The 25,313-nt window shown below is 40.0% G+C and overlaps 1 protein-coding gene across 1 annotated transcript; it reads right to left on the reverse strand.

The window, feature by feature from the left end:
• Positions 1-699: 699 nt before the first annotated feature.
• Positions 700-21,980, reverse strand: LOC111150429 (eukaryotic translation initiation factor 1A, X-linked). The gene is made up of 7 exons (XM_022507888.1): positions 21,739-21,980; positions 14,506-14,589; positions 11,486-11,589; positions 10,423-10,473; positions 7,258-7,339; positions 4,524-4,615; positions 700-1,793 (listed from the first exon to the last, which is right to left on the reverse strand). Exons 1-7 carry the CDS (start codon positions 21,752-21,754, stop codon positions 1,788-1,790), a joined length of 435 nt encoding a protein of 144 aa, XP_022363596.1. The 5' UTR covers positions 21,755-21,980; the 3' UTR covers positions 700-1,787.
• Positions 21,981-25,313: the final 3,333 nt, after the last annotated feature.

Below are 25,313 nucleotides of genomic sequence, written 5' to 3' on the forward strand. Positions count from 1 at the left end.
TAGAGGAGGTAAGGAGACAAAGTAATGTGTGAGTTGTACCATCCCTACCATGAACTGTACCACAGACGCAGAGTTACAACATTCTTGGTAAAACAACAGAGGAAAAGGATCTACATATACACCACAAATTTAGTAAAACACTTTTTATATAGAAGCCTAAATATCTTAGGAAGTTTAGATTTTGATGAAGATAATCACTAAGTCGATTTTTCAAGGCTAGTTTCTTACAAGTCTTAAAAACCAGCCCATGGACTCGGATGCATTCCACCTAGGTAAGTCTTCAGAACTCCAGAGAATAAGAAACATGAATTCCAACTGTCTACTCATTTCTGTTCTCCGATTTAATGTTTTATAGTACCTCAGATTCTGATTCCAGTTTGCACACTTACAAATAAACATGAGATTAGAGAAGATTTGCTTATTTTTTGAAGCCACATGAAGGTTTATTTCCCTTTGTAGTACTTTTCATCATTGAAAACATCTCTGGAGACCAGCAGAATAAAAGCTTCACAACCTTAATGATGGAACTCTTCATTGCATAAGATTTCAATGTGGCTAGTGAGGTCTAAATAGCCCCGCCCTTAATTTCATCTTGGTCGAGTTGAGAACAAAAACTGAATAAGGGAAAAATCCAAATTCCCAATAAAATATAAGCAAAACAAATCTTTACACACAATAAAATATATCCTAAACACAAAGTAAGGGTATAATATACTCTGCAGCATGACACTGTCTTTATTTCTCAGCAGTACTTCTTCCATTTAGAAATGAGAAACCATCTTTTCAGTAAATTGTTATTCCCTTCTCTTTTTACAGCTTAGGGATAGTTTGAAAAAGGCTTAAATTGTACAGTTGTTAGGAAATTAAATTTTCATTTATACATAATTCAAGAGTTTATAAACCACTCAAAATTGCAGCTTATATGTATATGACGTCTGAAATAGAATGACACTTTTAACAATATTTTTGTTCTTTAAAAATATTCTACATACATGCATATGATCAAAAACAGTCTTCTTGTTTGGGAAATTTCCTATGCACAGTAAGAAAAAAAAAAACTGACAACTATAGCAACGTTTCAATGTCAGGATAACTGGGTGCCACCTACTGTTCAATTCCTATAACTACTAACCTTACAAATTAAAAATTGCTATTAAAACCTAGGTTCTAAAACCTGCATTTTGGAAATGCTTTTTTGTTGATACATTTATAGTGGCAAAATAAGATCATGAAAAGAATGTACATGATATCAAAATTAGTATAAAAATAGCCACATGCTACTTAAATATGAAAAACTGACCTAATCATTTTTTACTTCAAATGCAGAGTTCTGCTTCCTTTAAATTGTATCAAAATCTCAAGGGAACATCGAAATAACTGGAATATACAGAAAGTCACTGTACAGTTGACAGGCTAGTCAAAGTTAGGGCTTAATCATAATCCATGAGTGTAGGGCAAATGGTTTATTCAAAAGATTCATTTACTTATGGGAAGCAGCCAAAGTAGGAAAAGGAGTAATGCATTTCCCCCCACTTTTTAAAAATAGTAGATGTGGTCTTTTACCCATAAGCTCCAAAACATCAAAAGAACAAAGGGGGCTTAACTTTTCACTTAAGAGAATTCAGCATTACCAGTTTTTAAAGAAATACCTTAGAAACAAATCAGTCTGCTTTAACAAACTGTATTCATGCTAATGAAATTTTAATCTTCTTTAACAGGTCACAGCCAAAATCCAAATTGTGGGAACAATCCTCAGAGAAATTGGAATGTAAAATGTTGAATTCAATTTAGATCTGGAAGAGAAAAGAACATCAGATCAAACAAAATAATTCTTACCTTTCAGCAGTCCATCACATAGGGGAGCCTTGCACACCCTAAGGCTACCTTTGAAGAGGAAATTCTATACACTGGGTTTTTCTCCATTGGTTTGTTGCCAGTAAATCTTTACAACCTCCTTCAGAATGTCATGCCATGCAAAATATTCTTTTTTTTTTTTTAAAGATTTTATTTATTTATTTGACAGAGATCACAAGTAGGCAGAGAGGCAGGCAGACGGGGCGGGGGGAGCAGGCTCCCTGTTGAGCAGACAGCCTGACGGGGCTCGATCCCAGGACTCTGGGATCATGACCTGAGCCGAAGGCAGAGGCTTTAACCCACTGAGCCACCCAGGCGCCCCCATGCAAAATATTCTTAATAAAGTTTAGTACGTCTTCCCTTTTTTGTTAGTGGTAAGAGATTTTTTTTGTTCTGGGACGGAAGCAGACACACAGGAGTATTATCTGAGAAAGAGAGGGGTCTGGCAGTAACCAAATTCTCCTCTCAACCTGGTTTTAGAAACAACTAGTATTACCTATAAATGATCTGAAGAAATGTCTTGGAAACGTAGGGTTCTCAGGTGATAAAGCAACCCTTGCTTTATCTTAATGTTCAAGATAACTCAAATTCCTTTGGTATCCACCATATTTCACCATCTCTTTCCCTGCCAGCGTACTGGGTCCAGCCCTAATGAATCACTGGCACAGATTCAGTTTTTTTCTTAGAAAATCTTAACCTTGTTTAGATCCTCAACCTATTACCTCTGTGTATTCAAATTCAAATTCATACTCAAAAGTGTTCTCTGATTTGGTTCTTATTTCCAAAAGAGACCTACCCCAGCTCTAAAAATGTCTGGATTGCCCCTTTATTTCCAACACAATTCCATGTCAGGTTCTGGTCACAGAATATAATCAATAAATCTACTGTCAAAGTATCATTAACAAGTCAGTCACAAGAATTCTGTGGCTCAGGGTCTCTAAAGGGAGATACATTAAAAAAACAATGACGTATTTATGTAAAAATTCAGAAATGCATATACACATAGAGGATATGTACTCAAATCCTTAACTCACCCTGAGTATTCTAAATGGTCTGAAGATGCATCAAAATATAAGATGGGTTGATGGATGAATAAAGATATAGTTAGATATATGATAAATCAGGTAAAAAATATTAATTATAGAACCTGGGTAGTGGGTATCACTTGTGATGCCTAATTCAGACTCCCCGCAGATCAGCCTTTGTATTTTTGAAAGGCCCTGGTAATCACGTCACACAGTCTAAGTCAGGAAAAGATACCCCAGATACAATGAAATTTCATCTTTGAATCAAACCAAACATTAGCATAATTATTTTTAGATTTATATACATAGGTGGGCTCTCAACTACATTTTTATTTTAAGGAGTTGAAAAAGAGCCCAAACTGGAGTTAAGAGTAACTTATAATACTACCCCAATTATTTAATAAATTTATATTGCCAGAAACTAAGTATGAATTTCACTTAAATACTGTAACAGCAGAAGGGCATTTTTTCTGGGGCGCCTGGGTGGCTCAGTAGGTTGAGCCTCTGTCTTCTGCTCGGGTCGTGATCTCAGGGTCCTGGGATCAAGCCCCACATCCGGCTCTCTGCTCAGCAGGAAGCCTGCTACCCTCTATCTCTCTGCCTGCTTGTGATCTCTCTCTCTCTCTCTCTAATAAATAAATAATCTTAAAAAAAAAAAAGGCATTTATTCTTGTGAGCATCACTGCTTTACCTTTCAGAAAAAAAATATATTTTCCTAAAACACACCAACACCAAACCAAGAGTTTGCCAACAACGCATATTCAATAGATGAAGTAACATAATTGGCGAAAGGTCTCTAAAGATTTATTTTAGAAAGAGAGAGGTCACACATGTGGAGGAGAGGCAGAGAGAGAGGGAGAGAGTCTTAAGCAGAACTGAGCGTGGCGGCCAACTGGGGGCTTGATCCCACAACCCTGAGATCATGTTCTGAGCTGAAATCAAGAGTTGGATGCTCAACTGACTGAGCCACCCAGGGGCCCCTGGAATTACAACATATGTTAAAAACCTTGTTAAAACTGAGACCTTCTGGGGCATGTGGGTCAAGCATCTGACTCTTGGGTTTCAGCTCAGTTCATGATCTCAGGGTTGCGGGATTGAAGCCCGCACACTGGGCTCCATGCTCAGGGCAGAGTCTGCTTGAGATTCTCTCTCTCCCTCTGTCTCCCCCGCACGTGCTCTCTCTAAAAAAAAAACTAAACATTTAAAAAAATGTTGTAATTCCAATGTTCCATATCAAGCTAGTTAAAAAAGATTCTTCTAATATACCAGTATTTCAATTAAGGCATGTTTCTTCGAGAAGATCTTCTATTTCTTACAACTCTCTGCTAAATTCAGACACAGCTATCTCTTAAGATACTTTTAAACAAGTTATGATTCCAATGCCTAGCATTTATATCACCAAAGCAAATACTGATCTTTTCTGGAAAAAATGTTGAAAAGATTGTAAGAATTCTCAAAGTATAACAGTTTGACTAGTTATCTTCTAAATAATACCGAGTATTTTAATTCATGGACAAGTCTTGAAATATACCCTAATTCAAGTATTCAACATTTTTAGTTTAAAGGAAGACAGGAGAAAAAGCTGGTTTTCTCTGTGGATAATTCAGAAACAAAAGTTGGAAAATATAAGATCCATCTACTCACATCATCGATGTCTTCATCATCATCTCCAATGTCATCGAACTGAATTTCATCATCATCTCCAGGACCAAATGTATCAGTTTCATTGATTTTAGCTAAAGAAACAATAACAAATACACTCATATAACCAAGATAATATTAAAATGGTCTAATATCAAATATTGACGTATAAAAAGACTCTTATGAGTCAAAGTTATACCGATTCAAGTATAGTTGACATATAAATTTCAAGCGCACATGGTTGATTTTGACAATTATATACACTACAATATGTTCACGAGAATAAGCATAGTTACCATGTCACCAAAGTTACTACAATATTATTAACTACATTCCCCATACTGTACTTTTCATCCCCATGATTTATGTTAGAACTGGTAGTTTGTACCGCTTAATCCCCTTCACCTACTTCGCCCACCTCCCCGCCCCCCAACAACCACTGGATATCTTCTCTATATTTACGAGCCTTTCTCTCTTGTATTTTTGTTTTTTTTTTTTAGATTCCGTAAGTCTAAGTGATATCATATGGTATTTGTCTGATTTATTTCACCTGGCATAATACCCTTTAAGTCTATTCATGTTACTACAAATGGGAAGATTTCACTTGCTTTTATGTCTGAGTAATACTCAGTTGTATGTGTGTATCAATCACATATCCTTTATCCATTTATCTATCAGTGGATATGTGAGTTGCTTCTGTTATCTTGGCTATTGTAAATAATGCTGCAATAAACATAGGGGTACATACACTTTTTCAAATAAGTGCTTTCATTTTCTTTGTGTATATATCCAGTACTGAAATTACTGGACCGAATGGTATTTTTATGTTTAACTTTTTGAGGAACTTTTAACTTCTCGAGGAACCTCCATACTGTTTTCCACAATGGCTGTACCAGTTTGTATTCCTACCAACAGTGCACAAGGGTTCCTTTTTCTCCCCATCTTCGCCAACACTTGTTATTTCTTGTCTTTTTGATACTAGATATTCTGACTGGTACGAGGGGCATCTCACTGTGGTTGTGATTTGCATTTCCCTGATGATTAGTGATGCTAAGCATCCTTTCAAGGCCTATTGGCCATTTCTACATCTTCTATGTAAAGTGTCCATTCAGGTCTTCTGTCCATTTTTAATTGGATTATTTGGGAGGATTTTTAGGCATTCAGTTGTAGGAGTTTTTTTTGTCTTGTTTTTAAGATTTTATTTAGGGGTACCTGTGTGGCTTAGTCAGTATCTCTCCCTTTCGCTCTCAAATAAATAAAATCGTAAAAGAAAAAAAAAATGATTAATTTATTTGAGAGCGAGAACACGCACATGTGCAGGAGCAGGGGGAGGGGCAAAGGCAGAATCCCCTGCTGAGCAGGGAGCAGTATGCAGGGCTTGATCCCAGGACCTGAAAGAAGACGCTTAATCACCCAGGTGCCCCAAGCTATAGGAGGTTTGTGTTTGCTTTTTTTTTTTTTTTTAAACATATTTTGGATATTAACCATTTATTAGATAAATCATTTGCAAATATCTTCTCCCATTCAATAGGTTGCCACTTTGTTTTGTTGGTTTCCTTCATGGTCCAAAAGCTTTTTGGGTTGACATAGTCCCAAGTATTTATTTCATAAAGATATTTTTAGTAAAGCAGGCTCTAGTTACACAAATTCTGAAACCTTTACAACTTCTAACTATGCCTCAAACTGGTTAGAGCACATGCTAACAACTACCAATCACCAGACAGACTCATCAATCAGAAACTTGAGTCAAATCATGATTATCCCTAAGCAATGAAAATGAACTGGGAAGTGCTGGTTCCATTCCCCAATATACTAGCATTTCCTAGACTGGAAATGTTAAATAATTTTGGAGGATTTTCGGCTTAAGTAAAATTATATTGTTTTCATAATAATATGCAAGAAAGCCCAAACGAAGAAAAAACACAACAAAATGAAACAAAAACACCAAATGAAATAGATACTTAGGCTTACAAAATAGTATGTAAAGTACATTTCCCCTTTGGTGAGGTTACGAAGGACTTATTTAAGTTTACCACCTATGAATGCGTAATTTTTTTTTTTTTTTTTTTGAATGCGTAACTTTTGAGGTGCCTGGGTGGCTCAGTCAGTTAAGCATCTGCCTTTGGCTCAGGTCATGATCCCAGTGTCCTGGGATGGATCCCCACATTGGCCTCTATGCTCAGCAGGGAACCTGCTTCTCCCCCGCCCCCCAACTCATGCTTGCTCTCTCCCCCCCTCTGAAATAAATAAATAAAATCTTAAAAAAAAAAATACACAACTTTTGTATTGGTAACAGAGAGACAACATTGGTTTTAAAAAATCCTACAGGATCCTTTAATACTAGGATAAGAACTGAAAACTGACTTTATAAAAATTGACAACAGTACCTAAGTACTATCCCTGCTTCATATTTAAAGTAGATGAACAATGACAATCTCTTGAGAAAATTATTGTGAATACTGAAATAAATACTGAAACAAAAGTAATCCTCTGATTAGTATTATGCAAAAGTTCAAAGTATAAAATATAACTCCACACCAGAAAGTATTTATTAAGGACAGAATCCCAGTTACTTTTTTCTTAAGGTATCCAGTATTATGAAGCAGGCATACTTAAAACGAACCATGTAAGCACAAAAGTAAATACGCAAAATTCTACCAAAATTCCTTCACCTAAGTGAAGTACGAACCAAGTACGAACACCATATGACAGGTTAATAAAGTAACTCAGACATTACCATGCTCTGGAAGCTCGCCATATGCCTTCAGACTTCTAGCTTCATCTGCATTGTATTTTAAAATTACATCGGCTTTATTATCCTAAAAAAGACAAGTAACTTTTAGAACCGATTATGCCAAAATATTATTTCCCAAATTATTTTCAAACTGGATAAAAAATTAAATCTCACTGTGGTTACAATCCTTTTTTCACATTTTAAAGTTTTCTCCTACCTAGTGCGCTTGTTGTCATAAGCACTGGATGACATATGGAAATGCTGAATGACTGTATTGTTAATTATACTGGAATTAAAATTTAAAAAAAAATAAGTATTAGGGGCACCTGGGTGGCTCAGTCCGTTAAGTATCTGACTTCAGCTTAGGTCATGATCTCAGGGTCTTGGGATGGGGCCCCTGCATCTGGCTTCCTGCTCAGCAGGGAGTCTGTTCCTCTTCCTCCCCTTCTGCCTCTAACCCTGCTTGTGCTCTCGCTCTCTCAAATAAATGATAAAAAAAAAAAAGTATCAAAAAAAAAAAAACTTTTTAAAAGATTTTATTTACTTATTTGACAGAGAGGAAGAGATCACAAGTAGGCAAAGAGGCAGGCAGAGGGAGAGGGGGAAGCAGACTTCCTGCTGAGCAGGGAGTCAGATGAGGAGCTCGATCCCAGAACCCTGACTGAGATCATGACCTGAGCAGAAGGCAGAGGCTTAACCCACTGACCACCCAGGCACCCCAGAAACAAAATTTTTAAAAAATAAAGTTTTCTCCTACCTTCTAAAAAACATCTTCAGGATTATATAGTATAAAGCTACTTACATGCATAAATGAGTAGTGATCAACAAGCTTAAGGGAGATATTTACAGATCTCACTTTAAAAAGGGAAGAACTGTGCAAACCCAATCTTTTTTTTTTTTTTTTTTTAAGATTTTATTTATTTATTTGAGAGAGAGAGAGAGATCACAAGTAGGCAGAGAGGCAGGCAGAGAGAGGAGGAAGCAGGCTCACTGCTGAGCAGAGAGCCCGATGCGGGGCTTGATCCCAAGACCCTGAGATCATGACCTGAGCAGAAGGCAGAGGCTTAACCCACTGAGCCACCCAGGCACCCCCAAACCCAATCTTTTAAGTGTTTACTATTATCCTTTGATTAGAAGTCTTTTGAAATACAAAAATTCCCTGGGACCATAATTTACAGGTTGATTAAACAAACTAAAAAAATGTGTAATGTGTAATGACCTAAGGAAATTAATATGCCTTTCCATGAATCAGTGGTTCTTAGAATACGAACCGAATGAAATCTCCAATGGAGCCTTTATATTTCCTGGAGCTAGATCAGTAGAGGCAGAGTGAAGTTAATGAATTTGTATTTTTAAAAGCCCTTTTAAGTGTTTCTGATGCAAATGTCCCACTGAAAACTACTGCCATAGAATGTTCACACTTTCCCATTTGAAAAGAATCCCACTCAGTTAAGGAAGGAAAAAAAGTGTTGAAGCTGATTGTTTCAACTTCAAGAAGTTCTTTGGACCTAAAAGCAGGACAGAAGGGCTTCAAAGAGGATCAGTTATGCAAAGGCAGTGTGATTCAAACCAGTCCTTCTTGAACTGTGATGTTTATAGAAGTTCAAAGGTAAATTGCTAAAACGCATATTCCAATTCAGGAGGACTGGAGTGGGATCCAAAAACCTATTATCTCTGACAAGTTCCTAAAAGCCAGTGATGCCACTGGTCCCTGGACCACCCTTTAAGTGGCAGGGGTAGAGAAGGTGGTTTGTGGAAGATTAAGAATCAGAAAAAGTTGGTCTTGGCTGTCATTTTATAGTCGGAATTGTACATGTTTTCATATCTTGGGTTTCCTTATCCATCAAACAGAGAACTATTCTTCCTACTTCTGGGGTTATTTTTAAGATCAAGAGAAGAAACCGGACATTAGAATGGTATTTTGTTTTGTTAGAGAGACAGTGCACACTTGCAGGGGAGGGGGCCAACGGGAGGAGAGTGAGAATCTTAAGCTGGCTCCACACCCAGCAAGGAGCCCAAGGCAGGGTGCAACTGTGACCTGAGAGGAAATCAAGAGTTGGACGCTTAACCGACTGAGCCACCCAGGCATCCCAAAATGATATTAATTAAAGCAGGCTTTTTTGTACCTCAGCATTATTCACATTTTGGGCTGGGCAATTCCTTGTTGTAGGGACTGTCCTTTGCAATGTAGGATATTTGGCACCACCCCTCGTCACTATCCATTACATGACAGCGACACTACCTCCCCCAGTTGTGACAACCAGAAATGTCTCCAGACACTGCCAAATGGCCCCCTGGAGGAAAAAATTCACTCATGGTTGAGAACCAATCATTTAAAGTAAAGATTTTAATTCTTTATTCTGGAACATATATTTTAAAAAATCAAGGTAGGATCAAGGCTATAAAAACAGAAACATCACTCACAATGTGATTAAATATATGGTGATGAGTTCCAACAGGGAGAAACCAAATGGCCTACAGAGACTCACAATGAGTAGTCTTCAAGTTGAGATTATGAAGGGTAACTACCATTTTTTCCTCTGGGTGCTCATTCAAATTTAGATCACATACTTCTATCATGGTTTCTACCACAGTTACTTGTGTGCCTGTCTCACTCTTTTCACTACCAGGCCATAAGCATTTTGGGATGGGAGCTTGGCTCATTCAGGTGTATCCACTACAGTAACAGTTCCCAGATTTTTATTTCAACAAGTATGAAATAAAAAGAAAAGAAAAATTGCCACAGGAGGTCCACCATAAGATTAAATTTTTATTTTAACAAATAAGAACACAAACAAAACCACCACTAACATCACTCATTCCAAACAAGGGAACTTTTTAAATATCAAAAAAGGTAAAAAAAAAAAAAAAAAAAAAAGACCATTTAACTTTATGAAAAATTCACGCTGCCTGTTATTTTTTCCATAGTGAAAACATGGACTCCACAAAATGGCCACTTGGGAACCATGATGCCTAGGGTATCCAGCATAATACCTAAAAAAACGTAACTGGCCCTTATAAAATGTTTGTTGACACAATGGTGAGCAGCATGCTGGGGTGGAACTGGTCAAATACAGTCATGACTGAAGTTCTAAGCACTAATGGCTCACAAAATTCAACCAAGTGAACAAATGAGAAAAAAATATATACATATATATATATTTTTACCTGGTAGTCTCGGAGACCAACCAATATAATGTCTGAAGTATTTATCCAAACCTATGAAAGAAAAGTCACTGCATGTCATATTTAAAAATAAAGAACCAAAGCAACACTGAGTCAGTCTTTCCATAAAACACTGTTCACCCACTTGTGGGTAAATTACCCATATTTAGAATAGGAAAAAAATACTACAGTAAGCAGCTGAGATGTTTCAAATCTTCTATAATTTGGGGTGTTAAAATCTTATTTAACTGCCTGTTTATTAATTCCAGAAGAATAATGACTAGATTAGAAATTAAGGAATTTTTAATAGTGAATTACTCCAAGTGGTTAGTTATCCATCCATTACATGTGAGAATACAAAGTTAGAAATGTACTTTTATCGCCTTCCCTCTCTTCATTTCACCAACCCACATAACAAGAAGCTGGCAAAACCCCTTTATAGTTTGGTAACGAGATTAAATAATAACCATATAAAATCAGAGTTTGAGGGACCTTTACCCAACTTGATTAATACATCTGCCTCAAAGCCCACTATGATGGGATATTAATCATTCCTTCCAAGGCAGCCCATTGAAGAAATTTAGTATCACCATAACACTAACTGTAATTCCTATTCAAATTTTCGTAACACTCTTTACAACTATTTCCCCCACCCTGAAACCAGAATCCAAACATGGGCCACATACCCCATTTAACCATTAGGTCTCTTTGATCTCCATTCAATTAGAATAGTTCCCCACCCCTTTAAGGTCATTAACATTGTATTAAGAGCCAGGCCATTTGTTTTGTGGGTTTCTCTCAATGTGGATTTGTTGACTGTTTATTCATTATTAGATTCCGGTTAAACACTTTGAGCAGAAAAAAATAGGTGATGCAAATGTGTCTTTAAATGGAATCCATAAAAAATTACCATCAAGGAGTTGGCTGTTTTATCACAGGTAATAAATCACTCTTCTACTGTAATCTTTGGGGAACTTCCAAAAATGAGGTACCTGACCCATAAAAACTATGGAGCCATCTTCCCCCTTAATCACAATTTTAAAGTAAAACAAATTTCCACACCTACCTTTTTTCTCAATTTCCCTCTGATGTGACATAACCTCTTTACACCATCAAAACACATCGCTTCTAATCGTCCATTTCCCAACATTTTGATTACTTGAGCATACTCTGGGGGAGGGAAAACAAAAGTGTATAGGATACTGTTCAACTTTTCAGAACAGCAACTTAAAAATCCACACAAAACTGACTAGAACTGGGGCACCAGGGGGGCACGGTCCATTAAGCATCCGACTCTCGGTTTTAGCTCAGGTTATGGTCTCAGGGTCTTGAGATCAAGCCCCGTGTTGGGCTCTGAGCTCAGCAAGGAGTCTGCTGGAGTTTCTCTCTCCCTCTCTCTGTCTTTCCCCACTCTCCCTCTCTCTGTCTTTCCCCACTCTCCCTCTCTCCCTAAGCGAATAGGTAAATCTTAAAAAAAAAAATTGACTAGAACAGGGGCACCTGGGTGTTGCAGTCAAACTCTTGGTTTTGGTTCGGGTCATGATCTCAGGGTTCTGGGATCAAGCCCCGCCTCACAGTCCAATGTCAGCCCAGAGTCAGCTTCAGATTCTCCCTCCCTCTCCCCCTGCCCCTCCTCCTTGCTCTAAGATAAATAAATAAACCGAAAATGAAACAAAATAGACTAGAACACATAGGTATAGTGGTTAGGAATAAATATGTGTAGTAAAATAAAGACTAGGGAGTAATAAACACTAAGCTAGTTACTGGTAGAACCAGAATCTAGACTCCATAATGTCCTTTCTATAACAAGCTATCTCTTATCAGAAATGCTTTAATTACATCTATTCATTTTGAGTAAACAGAATGACTACTGTCTTCGTAACTGCAGGCTTTACTTTTGGAGACCAAGGTGGCATGTCCCAAAATGCATATTATATCTCTTCGATCTCTCTCATTTGGAATGTCTCCCAAATTTGGATCTCCTTTCCCTCAGATCTTATAAAGGCTAATTTCAACAATTTGGCAAATACAAGTAGCTTAATGTTAGCTGTTTTTTTTTTAAAGATTCTTTTTTTATTTGAGAGAGAGAGAACAAGCACAAGAAAGTGAGAGAGCGAGCGAGCGAGCATGAGTGGGGGAGGGACAGAGAGAAGCAGGCTCCCAGGTGAGCAGGGTGCCTGATGCGGGTCTCGTTCCCAGGACCCTGGGACTGTGACCTGAGCCAAAGGCAGATGCTTAACCGACTGAGCCACCCTGGTGCGCCAATGTCTTTATTATAAGTCATCATTCAAAGTTTTTGTAAAGCCAGAAAGATGTTCTCAGGCAAAATGCCAAACTTTTAAACAAAACCCTTCCAAAAGGAAACCCAAGAAGCCCCCTGGTTTTATTGACATTTGGAAAACTAAGATGATGAGCATTAGCTTGCACGTGGGCCTGTCTGTGCTTCTCTTGTCATTAAATGACAGAAGACTGGAGTAAGCTTTAGCTTACTCAAGTTGTACATAAGACTGACCCACAGAGAATACCCACAGGTCTGTAAGTACACTGAGACCCAACTTTGAAAGGCTCAACCATGGAGTTAACATGCTGAAGTGATTGCTCAGACTATACTGCACCTAGAGCCTCAACATGGTGGGTCAATTCAAAGGCAGCCTCTCTTCCAAAGTGAGGGGAAAAAAACATGAAAAAAGTAGTGGTGGTCATAATGAAGTCAACAGCTAATGGAGGCAGGCCTAACTACGGCTAAGAAACAAAAAGGTCTTTTAGCCACAAAACATGCCTCATTTTTAGTGGCTTATATACACATAGCCATGAACAAAATCCACCAAAGTTCTTACAAAAAGACAATCAAAAAAGGTTCTTTGTTAAAATATGCCGGGAGGTACTAGGATAACTGGAAAATTTCAAAAATAGATTATATGCTAGGTATATAATATATTCATGTTAAATTATCTGAGTATGATAATTCTATTGTGATTATATAAGAGAATATTCTTCTTGGGCGCCTGGGTGGCTCAGTTAGTTAAGCGACTGCCTTCAGCTCAGGTCATGATCCTGGAGTCCCGGGATCGAGTCCCGCATCAGGCTCCCAGCTCCATGGGGAGTCTGTGTCTCCCTCTGACCTTCTCCTCGCTCATGTTGTCTCTCACTGTCTCTCTCTCAAAAAAATAAATAAAATCTTTAAAAAAAAAAAAAAAAAAGAATATTCTTCTTAAGAAACATAATGCAGCAGGTAAGGTAAAAAAGTATCATGTCTGTAACAAGCCTGAAAATCGTTTAAGAGGGGCGCCTGGGTGGCTCAGTGGGTTAAGCCTCTGCTTTCAGCTCAGGTCATAATCTCAAGGTCCTGGGATCGAGCCCCGCGTCAGGCTCTCTGCTCAGAAGGGAGCCTGCTTACCCCTCTCTCTCTGCCTGCCTCTCTGCCTATGTGATCTCTCTCTGTCAAATAAATAGAATCTTAAAAAAAAAAAAAATTGTTCAAGAAACACACACACACACAAATGTGTGAAGGGTTTAAGGGAGTTCATTGTATGAACACTGCAACTTTTCCAAAGGTTTGAAATTGCTCAAAAATATGGGAAACTAGTGTTATGCACCTTCGTTTAGAAAAGTCAATTGTTCAGTTTCACTCTATTCTATGTCCTGAAATTATATGCTAATGGCACTGGAGAAGTGTGGAAAAGGCCTCTAATTCATCCCTCAAAAATCCAGTCTAATGAAATTGCTATGTAGCACCATTTCCTAGCAAAAAAGGTCTACTAAATCATGCCAACTGTTAACCTCAGCTTTTGAGGCTTAGTTCTCTCTGAACTGTATAATTCATTCTTAATTATGAGTGTTCATGCAAAACAATGAAACCCAGACATTTACAGAAACGCCTCCAATCCTCATTGCACACAGGACACCAGGGAATGATTAGAGGCACTCTAGAGAGGTGTGGAGGGCTGAGGAACAGAGAAGGGCAAAGAGGGGCACAGGATGTAATCACTCAGGGTTATGAATAGTTCTAACCTTTCATGTTTTGACATTGAAATTCCATGTTAAAAAAAACTATTACTTAAAAAAAAAATTCACAGAAACGCTTACCTTGTCCATCTTCTTTGAACACCAGCTCTCTTTTTTCAGATTCATTCTCATTCTTACCTCTGCGTCTATTTTTACCTCCTTTACCTGATGGTTTTAAAGAAAAAAAAAAAGATGTTAATTATCTGCACAACAGTATTAAAGAAATAAATGACTCAACATGCCTTTAAAAAATCATTTAAACTTAAAAATTCACCTAATGTGGTCACACACTCATATTAAGTTCACAATTTTCAGTCATATCAAACACATCACCTCCCTACTCTTCTTGGGAAATTCCTTTTGGGTTATTTCTCACATAAAATACCAACAAACTAAAAGAAAGTATTACATAGAATTATATAGATCCCTGAGAATATCTGTGTTCAATGATCGAAGTTTCTGGACCATAATGACCACTTGGTTGAGCACACTTCTCAGTGAACTGTCCTACAGTGGCCCACAAGGGCCAGGGTGGGAGATATATGGGTTACCAGTAAATTTCCAAGTAAATAAGCTCCCTCTTTTATTGGACCTCCCCATGAAAAGTCTGAGCTCAATCAAGTAGGATGACTTGGGGTGTGGGGTGGGGGTAAAGTTATAGCTCCTGGAATGGGATACACTGATTTTGTGGTGGAGGGAAAAACAACTCCAGCTGATTTGAGAGTTTTATCTTATACCTGTAAGAAAGATTCACTGAGCAAAGTATTTGAAGTTAAAAACACAAGGCACTAATTCCTGAACTTGGAAGCAACCAAGATGTCCTTCAGTAGGTGCATGAATAAACTGTGGCTTGACACAGGAGAGTATATTATTCAGCAATAAAAAGAAATGAGCTACTGAGTTCCTGAAAAACACTAAAGAATCTTAAATGCAAACTGTTTAGGGAAAGAAGGAACCTATAAAGGCTGAATAGTATGACTCCAACCATACAACATTTTGGAAAAGGCAAAACTATAGAGATAGTATAAAAAAAAAAAATCAGTAGCTGCCATGAGTTGGGGAGGAGAGGGCAAATGAATATGTAGAACACAGAGGATTTTCAGGGCAGTTATATTATTATTCTGTAGGATACTGTAATGGTGGATACATGTCATTATACATTTGTCAAAACCCACACAATGTACGCATGAAGAATGAACCTTAAGTAACCTATGGACTTGTTAGTAATAATGTATCTATACTGGCTCATGTAAGATGTTAACAACATGCTGGGGTAATAAGAGAATTCTAGTTTCTACTCATTTCCCTACAAATGTAACTAATCTAAAAAACAAAGTCCAGGGGCGCCTGGGTGGCTCAGTGAGTTAGTACGCCTTAGGCTGTCTTGATCTCCAGGTCCTGGGATAGAGCCCCACAGTGGGCCCCCTGACCCAGCTCATGCACGCTCTCTTCAAATTAATAAAATCTTAAAAAATAAAAAATAGGGGTGCCTGGGTGGCTCTGCCTTCGGCTCGGGTCATGGTCTCAGGGTCCTGGGATTGAGCCCTGCATTGGGCTCTCTGCTCAGCGGGAGCCTGCTCTCCCCTCCCCCCCGCCTGCTTCTCCGCCTACTTGTGATCTCCGTCTGTCAAATAAATAAATAAAATCTTTAAAAAAAATAAATAAATGAATAAAATAATAAAATTTAAAAAATTAAAAATTAAAACAAATAAAATCCATTAAAAAAAACGAACAATAAAAAGCAGCTACCCTACAACCCAGCAATCGCACTATTGGGTATCTACCCCGAAGACACACAGACACAGGAATACTATGCTGCCATCAAAAAGGGAAATCTTGCCATTTGCAACAATGTGGATGGAACTAGAGGGTATTATGCTAAATGAAATAAGCCAATCAGAGAAAGACAATCATCATATGATCTCACTGATATGTGGAATTTGAAAAACAAGGCAGAGGAGCATAGGGAAAGAGAGGAAAAAAATGAAACAAGACAAAACCAGAGAGGGAAACAAATCATAAGAGGCTCTCAATCTCAGGAAACAAACTAAGGGCTGCTAGAGAGGAGGGGGGTAAGGGGGATGGGGTGACTGGGCAATGGACACTGCGGAGGGTATGTGTTGTGTTGAGTGCTGGGTGTTGTGTAAGGCTGATCAATCACTGACCTCTACCTCTGAAAGCAGCAATACATAATATGTTAACAATAATAATAAATAGTGGGATGCAGGAAAAAAAACAATAAAAAGCAATGTGCAAACCAGATGCAATCAGCAAAATCTTGACTGTGGGGGTGATTCAACAAGACAATTTGTTTTCTTCAATAGATACACTATGAGGGGGCAAAAGACCAGATGGATGGGGAACTTAGAGATTTCTTTTTTTTTTTTTTTTTTTTTTAAGATTACTTATTTGGAAGAGAAAGCATGAGAGAGAGAATGAACACAAGCAGGGGTGGGGACAGAGGGAGAGGGAGAAGCAGGCTCCCCACTGAGCAGGGAGACTGATGCGGGACTCAATCCCAGGACCCTGGGATCATGACCTGTGTTGAAGGCAGACACTTAACCAACTGGGCCACGGCGGCACCCTACAGATTTCTTAAAAGAGACTTAAAAGATTTGTCAACCAGTGGCAATGTGTAGACCAAATCTGTTTGTTTTTTTGTTTTTTCTTTTTCAAAGACTCTGCTGAGCAGAGAGCTTAATGTGGGGCTCAATCCCAGGAGTCTGGGATCATGACCTGAGCCTAACTGACTAAGCCACTCAGGTAGGTGCCCCCCAAATCTGGATTCTGGTTTGGTGTGGATGGTGGTCAAGTTTAGATGTGAAGTGATTGTGTCTGGGGCCAGAAAGCGAGTACCTAAAGGTTCCTTATATAGTCTACTTTTGTATTTATTTAAAATTCTTTATGTACATTTAGAAATGAATACAGCAAGGTGAGTAAGGGTATGAAGCTATCACCGGTGTAAAAAAGAAAAATGAAGGGGTACCCAGGTGGCTCTTAAGAGTCTGACTTTTGATTTCAACTCAGGTCATGATCTCAGGGTCCGGACATTGAGCAGTCCTGTGTCAGCAGCGTGAAGCCTGCTTAAGAGTCTCCCCCTCGGCCCCACCCCACCCCTGCTTTTCTGCCTATTCTCTCTCAAAAGAAAGAAAGCTGCATATTCACATTTGTTTATATATACATAAAATACCTCTGGAAAGGCATATACAAAAAAGTTAACAATGACTGCTTGTGAGAAGGAGAACTGGTTTACAATGGGACATGTTTAGGAAAGAGATTTCACTTTTCATACTTTTTGAAATTTGAATTGTAAATACTGTCCAAAAAAAATATATACTTCAACAAAAATCTTACCATGCAACAGACCTAGACTAGCCATGAAGAAAAGAGATAAACAGGAGGAATATTTCTGAGATGGAAACGAGAATTATGACCAGATGTAGAGGGAGGGAGAAGGATAAAAGGAACTTTCACAAAAACCTCCCAGGATCTCAGTTACAGACTATGTAAAATGAAGGAGTTAAAACAGTAGATCCAAATACCTCTACATTCCTTCTACCATTTAGGATTCTAGAATTTGATCTACTGGTGTCCTTAAAAAACAAATTCTCCACCTCCCCTTGTTTTTCACTTTAAATGACTCTAATGATCATTTCCCAACTCCTGTTTTTCTGACTTTTCTTTAAAGATTTTATTTGAGAGAGAGAGAGAGAGAGAATGAGCGAGTGAGAGCATGAGAGGAGAGAGGACAGTGGGAGAAGCAGACTCCCCACCGAGCAGGGAGCCCAATGCGGGGCTCCATCCCGGGGCTCCAGGATCATGACCTGAGCAGAAGGCAGTCAGTTAACCAACTGAGCCATCCAGGTGCCCCTTTTTTCTTATTTTTAAAGGGCCACTTGCACTATTCTTGACTTTTACCAGCCAACCCCCTCCCCATTATGCCTGTTCCTCTGGAGCGTCATTAATTCCAAATTCCCACCTTCTGTTAACCCACTTTCTAAGGAAATTAATTTTTCTCTCACCTATCCCTTCTAAGCTAGTAGTCTTACATCTAAGCCCACTATTTCAACCAAACAAGGGTCTCCTATTTCTAATGGCTCCAGTGAATACTGTCCTCTGTCCTCTCAAGCTCAATTTTATTCAAAACTTTTTTTTTTTTTTTTAACAAAGTTGGTCCTAAATCAACACCCTTGTTTCTGTTAGCGGCAACATAACCGCTTTAAAGAATATATCTCTCTCATCCTATGAACACACAATCTACCTTCCGCTATCTGATGCTTTAATCCAAGGAGACTTCTCACTGTCCCAGTAACTCACCCTTAACAAGCCTATGCCTATGAGATAGGTACTATTTTGTCTTCATTTCCCAAGAGATAATAGTCTTTGAAAGGTTAAGTGACTTATCCAAGGCTATATCATAAAACGTGAGATCTGGGATTTGAAGTGAGCAGTAAGACACCACCCCAGTTCACTATACTCTTAGCCACTATGCAATAAAGCCACCCATTTACTTGTCACAGTCACCCTATGAAGTAATAGGTCATTTATCCCCAGGTTACCAGGGAGTTCACTGAAGCTCAGAGAATTAACTAACTTACTTTACATATTTCAGTGTGCGGGGGTGAACAGATTCAAACCTAATCTTTGTTGTTGTTGTTGTTCATGGCCCTCACATTAGGGTATCTCTCTACAGCGTTCTGTTCCCATTCCAGAACCTAAAACCACACTGGTGCCCGTTTTCAAAATGTGGAAGGCTGTAAGTGATAGTGATATTAAAGAACTCATGGGAAGAACCTGGAAGCAGCAAAAGGTTCAAAGCCCAAACAGAATAAAGAGTGTGCACCAGGCCACTGCAAAGTCAGACACATAACTTCTAGAATCAAGTACATCTTATCTGTCCTGGGGGCAGTCTCACAATGTTCTGTACTATTGTCAGATGGGCCTCTATAATTTCCTGACCCACACAGAAGTCCTTAGAGTTCAGTAAGTGAGGCATTCCTAGGGGACACCAAAACGAATTTCCCAGAGAAAGTATTTCTGCTCCATGCCATTCATGCCAGATCTTCAAACCAGAGTGAAAGTTCCATTAGGGCAAGGATCCTACCAACTTTATTTACTGAGTTATATAGCTGACTTGGGCAATCTTTGAATCAATCAAGAGTAGTCCATACATTCCCAAAGGAGTGGCAATTTTAAAAGTAAAGGCAGTAATTTCCTCTTAAGTGTGGGAGCACCTTACCCCAGTCTTCTTGAGTTGACCAAAAGATACTCTTTTTCCTGAGGTAATAAGCTAAAAATATCTAGAGGATTCCAGAGGACATACGCTGGTAAGAATCAGTCCAAAGCAAAAGTCATTCAACGCACAGTTTGTGGCAATTTATATCTTTGTGAAACCATCACTAAAATTATATTCACAGGGCTTCTGGCTTTTCCAATGAAGAAAAACAACAAACATGAATTTAATTCTACATTAGTAAACCTCATCTCGTAAAATCCAGGGGTCATGGAAAGCACTAACATAACAGATTGATTTTACAAGTACTGAAATGATAACCGACAAATTCAGAATGATGACTACCTCCAAAAACAGAGGAAGACACGGGAAAGGGGATTGAAGAGGGGGGCACAAAGGGCTTTAGATGATTCTGTGTTTTAATTTTCAAGTTCAGAGTGATAGACTCCCAGGTGTTCATTGTATTATCTATATTTTTTGTATGCTTCAAATATTATTTATAGAAGAACGATTCACTGCTTGCCAATTTACCAGAATTAACCATGCCCTTATCACTCCTCTCTCTGTTTTACTGCCATGTCAGGGGAATAGAACCTTAAGAGAGGCTAGTGAACTAGATGTGATTTAACATAGAAGTCCTGTTTCCTGGAAACCAAAGGGTACCTATTATTCATCTGAGAGTGGAGTCAACCAAAAGGAAGATGACTTAATCCAACAAATATTTATTGAGCATCTACTAAGTGTCAAATGCTAGTAATTCAATGTGATTAAGACAGATAGCATTATTGCCCATTAGAGCTTAGAGTTTAGTGAGGGAATTGGAAATTTCATCACTAGAAATAAAGGTGAGAATAAGATACTTAGGAATAAAGGATTGGACAGGTTACAAGAAAACTTTTAGAACTCTGTTTTACCCAGAATAATCAGCAATAAAATGCTACAAAAAGGACCGGCAAGTTAGATTTCTGAGGACAGGGGAATGCCCTAAGGGAACGGCACCAAATCTTGCAAAGAACCTCAACCAAGTACCCCACCGGATAAAATGAGTAGTGACAGCTACAAAGAGAACAGAAGTAAGCCTGGATTAGGGCAGGGGTCTCAAGGATGAATAACCAAACGAAACTTCCTGTGGGTTGTGTAATATGCTCCTCTCCTGAAGGAAATACAATGTTTCCCTGTTTCTATTGACACAATTACCTTGAAAAATATTTATAAAGATACAATTTCCTTGAGAGATTATAAAAATACTTAAAAGATAGAAATCCCCTTAAGTGTAAAAAAGGGTAATTACTTTAGAACTCCTCTGCTTTCAGGTAAATTAGACTTTCCATTTTGGAAATTCCAAATAAATTTATCTCCGAGACGAAGAATTTGTGGACTTTGAGCCTCAAAATGGAGGGAACTTAAAAAAATTAAAAGGTCTTTACTCCCACCACTTACATACAAGATATGAGGCAAAAGTAGAAAACTTGGGAAAATATGAAACAAGTGTTCCATAAAAAAAAAAAAAGTTAAATCCCGTAAAGGATGGGAAAGAGTAAATCTAGAAATGAACCTTAAATAAGTAAATATACATCAAGGTTTCGTCCACTGTTCACAAGGGAGAGGGAGCAGTCTCAACAATACTCAACAACTGTCCATGAAGAAACCCATACAGGAGTACCTGGTCACTAAAGCAGGCATTACCTTTTTCAAGTTAAGAACTGCTTTCAGGGCTTAACTCTTTGCCCAGGAAGCCAAAGGCACTCATTTGCGAAACCCGGGCCGCCTCAAGAGGGTCTCCCCCACAGGTCCATAACGCGCCGCGGTCAGTCTGGCGCGAATCGGGAGCAAAAGCCCACATTCTCCCGCAGGAGGCCCTACAAAAATGGCGTCGGCTCCACCCCAATGTGACCAAACTGGAAGACAGTACTAACTTCCCAGCTCCTCTCCCAAGCCCCAAACCGCGAGCGTATCCTGCAGCCGTGTGCGGGCACAGCGGAATGGAAGGTCACTGCGGCCTGGGTAACCCGGAGGCCGCGGGCAGGGCCGGAGAGACCCGATCGAGCGGAGTCGTGGTCCCGGAGTCCGGGCAGCATTACCTTTATTCTTGGGCATGGCGGTGACGGAAGCCTCCCGGCGTTTCCGACTCCTATCCTGGGGGTGGTGGTGGCGGCGGCGGCAGCGGCGACTCCTCCGAGGGGCCCCAGGGGCGACGCGTGGCACCGCGCGGTACCAAGTAGGCAAAAGAGGCCGGGTCGCGTGCGCGGGAGAGTCTCGCGACCGAGTTCTTCCGAGATCGGCCGGCGCTCACGTTCAGCCGCAGCAAATGGCGTCGCCGCTGCTTGCGTCTCTTTTCCCCGCCTCCGGACGGCGGCTGGCCCGCCCACCCCTCCCGGGCCCTACGGCGCAGGCGTGGGCGACTAACACCCGCCCCCTCCCCCCGCCCTCCATTGTTAGAGCGATGGTGACGCGCTTTTGAAGCGTTCACAGTAGTTTGCTGGAACGGGCGGGGGATGGGACCGTGAGCCAGGAGGAGCAGGAGTCAGGGGAGTGGGCGGGGCCTAGGCGTCACAATTAAGGACGGATTCAGGTGGCGCCCGCTGCTGGCTGACATCAGACCTCTCTGCTGCTTTTTGACAAGCCGCGTCTTGGGGTTTGCGCTGCTGCTGACTCATTAATCTCACAGCTCGTTTTAACTAGGCCCTTTCACCCGCCCGACGTGGTCGGGAGACTGAGCAGAAAGGCAAGGCTCTCCGGTGATCTCCATTTACCAAGGCATAATATTTGCATGACATTTGTTTTTTCTTTATAATAAAGGCTACATCTGTTGCTTGCTATTACCATCAGTTAGCAGAATGTCTCACACATAGTAGATGCTCAGTATATACACCAGGAGGGAAGGAGGGGAAAAGACATAAACTCGGTGTTATGGGCTGAACTGTGCCCTCCCAAAATTCATACATTGAATTCTTGACCCCTAACATCTAAGAATGTGACTGTATTTAGAAATAGGGTCTTTAGGGGCACCTTTGGCGCAAGTCTTGATCCCACGGTCTGGGATGGAGCCCTGCTTAGGGCTCCCTGCTCAGCTGGGAGTCTGCTTCTCTCTCTCCCCGACCCCTCGCATGTGCTCGCTCGCTCTCTCAAATAAATAAAAAAGTCCTTTAAGAATGAAAACAAAGGGGGCGCCTGGGTGCCTCAGTGGTTAAAGCCTCTGCCTTCGGCTCAGGTCATGATCCCAGAGTCCTGGAATCGAGTCCCACATCCGGCTCTCTGCTCAGCGGGGAGCCTGCCTCCTCCTCCTCTCTCTCTCTGCCTGCCTCTCTGCCTACTTGTGATCTGCCTGTCAAATAAATAAAAATCTTAAAAAAAATGAAAAAAAAAGTAGGGCCTTTAGAAGTAATTAAGTTGAAAAGAGTTCATTATGGTGGGCCGGAATGCAATATTGACTGGTGTCTTTACAAGAAGAGGAAGAGGAGGTTAAGATGCAGACACAGAGGGGAACACCGTGTGAACAAGGTGTCAGCCTTTACAAGCCAAAGAGAGAATCCATACAAGAACCCAACACTGCAGACCTCTTGATCTCAGACTTACCGCCTCTGACACTGTGAGAAAATAAATTTTTTTTTATTTATTTATTTGACAGAGAGAGATCACAAGTAGATGGAGAGGCAGGCAGAGAGAGAGAGAGAGAGGGAAGCAGGCTCCCCGCCAAGCAGAGAGCCCGATGCGGGGCTCGATCCCAGGACCCTGAGATCATGACCTGAGCCGAAGGCAGCGGCCTAACCCACTGAGCCACCCAGGTGCCCCGAGAAAATAAATTTTTACTGTTTAAGCCACTCAGTTTCTGGTATTTTGTTATAGCAATCCCAGTCAACTTATACAGCAGACTATACAGGACATACAGCTTCACTTTTAAGTAAACTTTAGTTTTTGTTTTTTTTTTTTAGATTTTATTTATTTATTTGAGAGAGAGCATAAACAGGAGGAGCAGCAGGCAGAGGGAAAGGAAGAAGCAAGCAGGCTTCCCACTGAGCAGGGAGCCCGATGCAGGGCTCCATCCCAGGACCCCAAGATCATGACCTGAGCCGAAGACACGCTTAACCGACTGAGCTGCCCATGTGCCCCAGTAAACTTATTTTAAATAAATCACTTTTCTGAAAATATTAGGGTGTAAGCATTATCTTTCCAAGGAAATGGACATACCTAAGTGGCAGAGAAATAAAGTGCTATTGTTGAAAATAGTGGTTTTATACCAGAGACATCTGACAGTCTCTGGAGATATTTCTAATTGTCACAACTGGGAAGGAAGGATGCTGCTGCTGGCACCTAGTAGACAGAGGCCAGGGATGCTGGTAAACATTGTACAGGGCACAGTACAAACCCACCCACCCACAAACAAAGCATCATCCAGACCAAAACACTAAAATAGCTGAGGATGAGAAACCAATGACAGGCATTTCTTAGAGACTGAAAGATGATGAGGACTTAAAGTTCTGGGTTTCTTTTTCCATTTGCAATAACTTGTAATATTCACAATTGAGGATGAAGGACATCTATGAAATTTATTTAAATTTTGCTTGAGGCCAAATGATTATGAACTTGGGACTTAAGTCAGAGAGAGCTGGGCTCAAATTCAGCTCTGCAGCAACTTATCACTCTATAACTATGGACAAATTACTTAACCTATTTATAAGTCTCAGTTACCTCAGCTATAAATTGGGTATAGGAATAATACATATCATATTGGGTTATTGTGGGAATTAAATCGATATAATACATTTATTGTTTAGCAGTTGTGCCTAGCACCTGGCAAGTCAGACTCCAAGTGTCTGAAGTTCAAATATTTAAAAACCAAAAGTCTCTGCCAATTACTCAGTATAAAACCCCAAAGGAAAAAAAAAATCAGGCTTCATTTGTCTATCATAGGATGGTTCTCACATTTGACTGACCATCAGAATCATTTGGAGAGAGGTGAGTCATGGGGACATCTGAGGGAAATGACTACTGGGCAGAGCATAAAGACCTGGAGCAGGAGCATGCTTAGAATGATGTGAAATGTTGGGGTTCAGGAATGAGTGGTCAAGGAAAAATTCTTGAGATGTCTTCAGTGCAAAAAGGGCGATTTTATTAAAGCATGGGAACAGCACCTGTGGGCAGAAAGAGCTGCACTGGGGTTGTGAGGAATGGCTAATTATATAATTTCAAGTTGGGAGGGGGTTCAAGATAGCGTTAAGTCAGCAAGGTTTCCAGGACCTTGATGGGCTAGCTGTTGTTAGGAAAAGGTCATTTACCACTATCTAGTAAAACCTTAGTCATGAGACCCTTTAAAAGTATATCAGTGATGGGGCGCCTGGGTGGCTCAGTGGGTTAAAGCCTCTGCCTTCGGCTCAGGTCATGGTCCCAGTGTCCTGGGATCGAGCCCCGCATCGGGCTCTCTGCTCAGCAGGGAGCCTGCCTCCTCCTCTCTCTCTCTGCCTGCCTCTCTGCCTACTTGTGATCTCTGTCTGTCAAATAAATAAATAAAATCTTTAAAAAAAAAAAAAAAGTATATCAGTGGGCCATATGTTGGGAGGATGATTGCTAACATATATCTTGGTGGGGATGGGTAGAGAAAAGGAAGTTTCCAAAGGGATTTTTGGAAGGATCTTGGAGGTCTGGTTAATGTCAAGCT

The sequence above is a fragment of the Enhydra lutris genome, unplaced genomic scaffold (genome assembly GCF_002288905.1).
Source record: "Enhydra lutris kenyoni isolate GAN:26980312 unplaced genomic scaffold, ASM228890v2 scaffoldscaffold23, whole genome shotgun sequence".
Taxonomy (NCBI): domain Eukaryota; kingdom Metazoa; phylum Chordata; class Mammalia; order Carnivora; family Mustelidae; genus Enhydra; species Enhydra lutris.

Excerpts from the sequence above, each read along its gene's own strand:
- LOC111150429 (XM_022507888.1), bottom strand. Across the intron at positions 10,474-11,485 it reads GAGGGAAATTGAGAAAAAAG|GTTTGGATAAATACTTCAGA; the intron begins GTAGGTGTGGAA and ends TTTCTTTCATAG. Across the intron at positions 4,616-7,257 it reads TGGCGAGCTTCCAGAGCATG|CTAAAATCAATGAAACTGAT; the intron begins GTAATGTCTGAG and ends TTGTTTCTTTAG.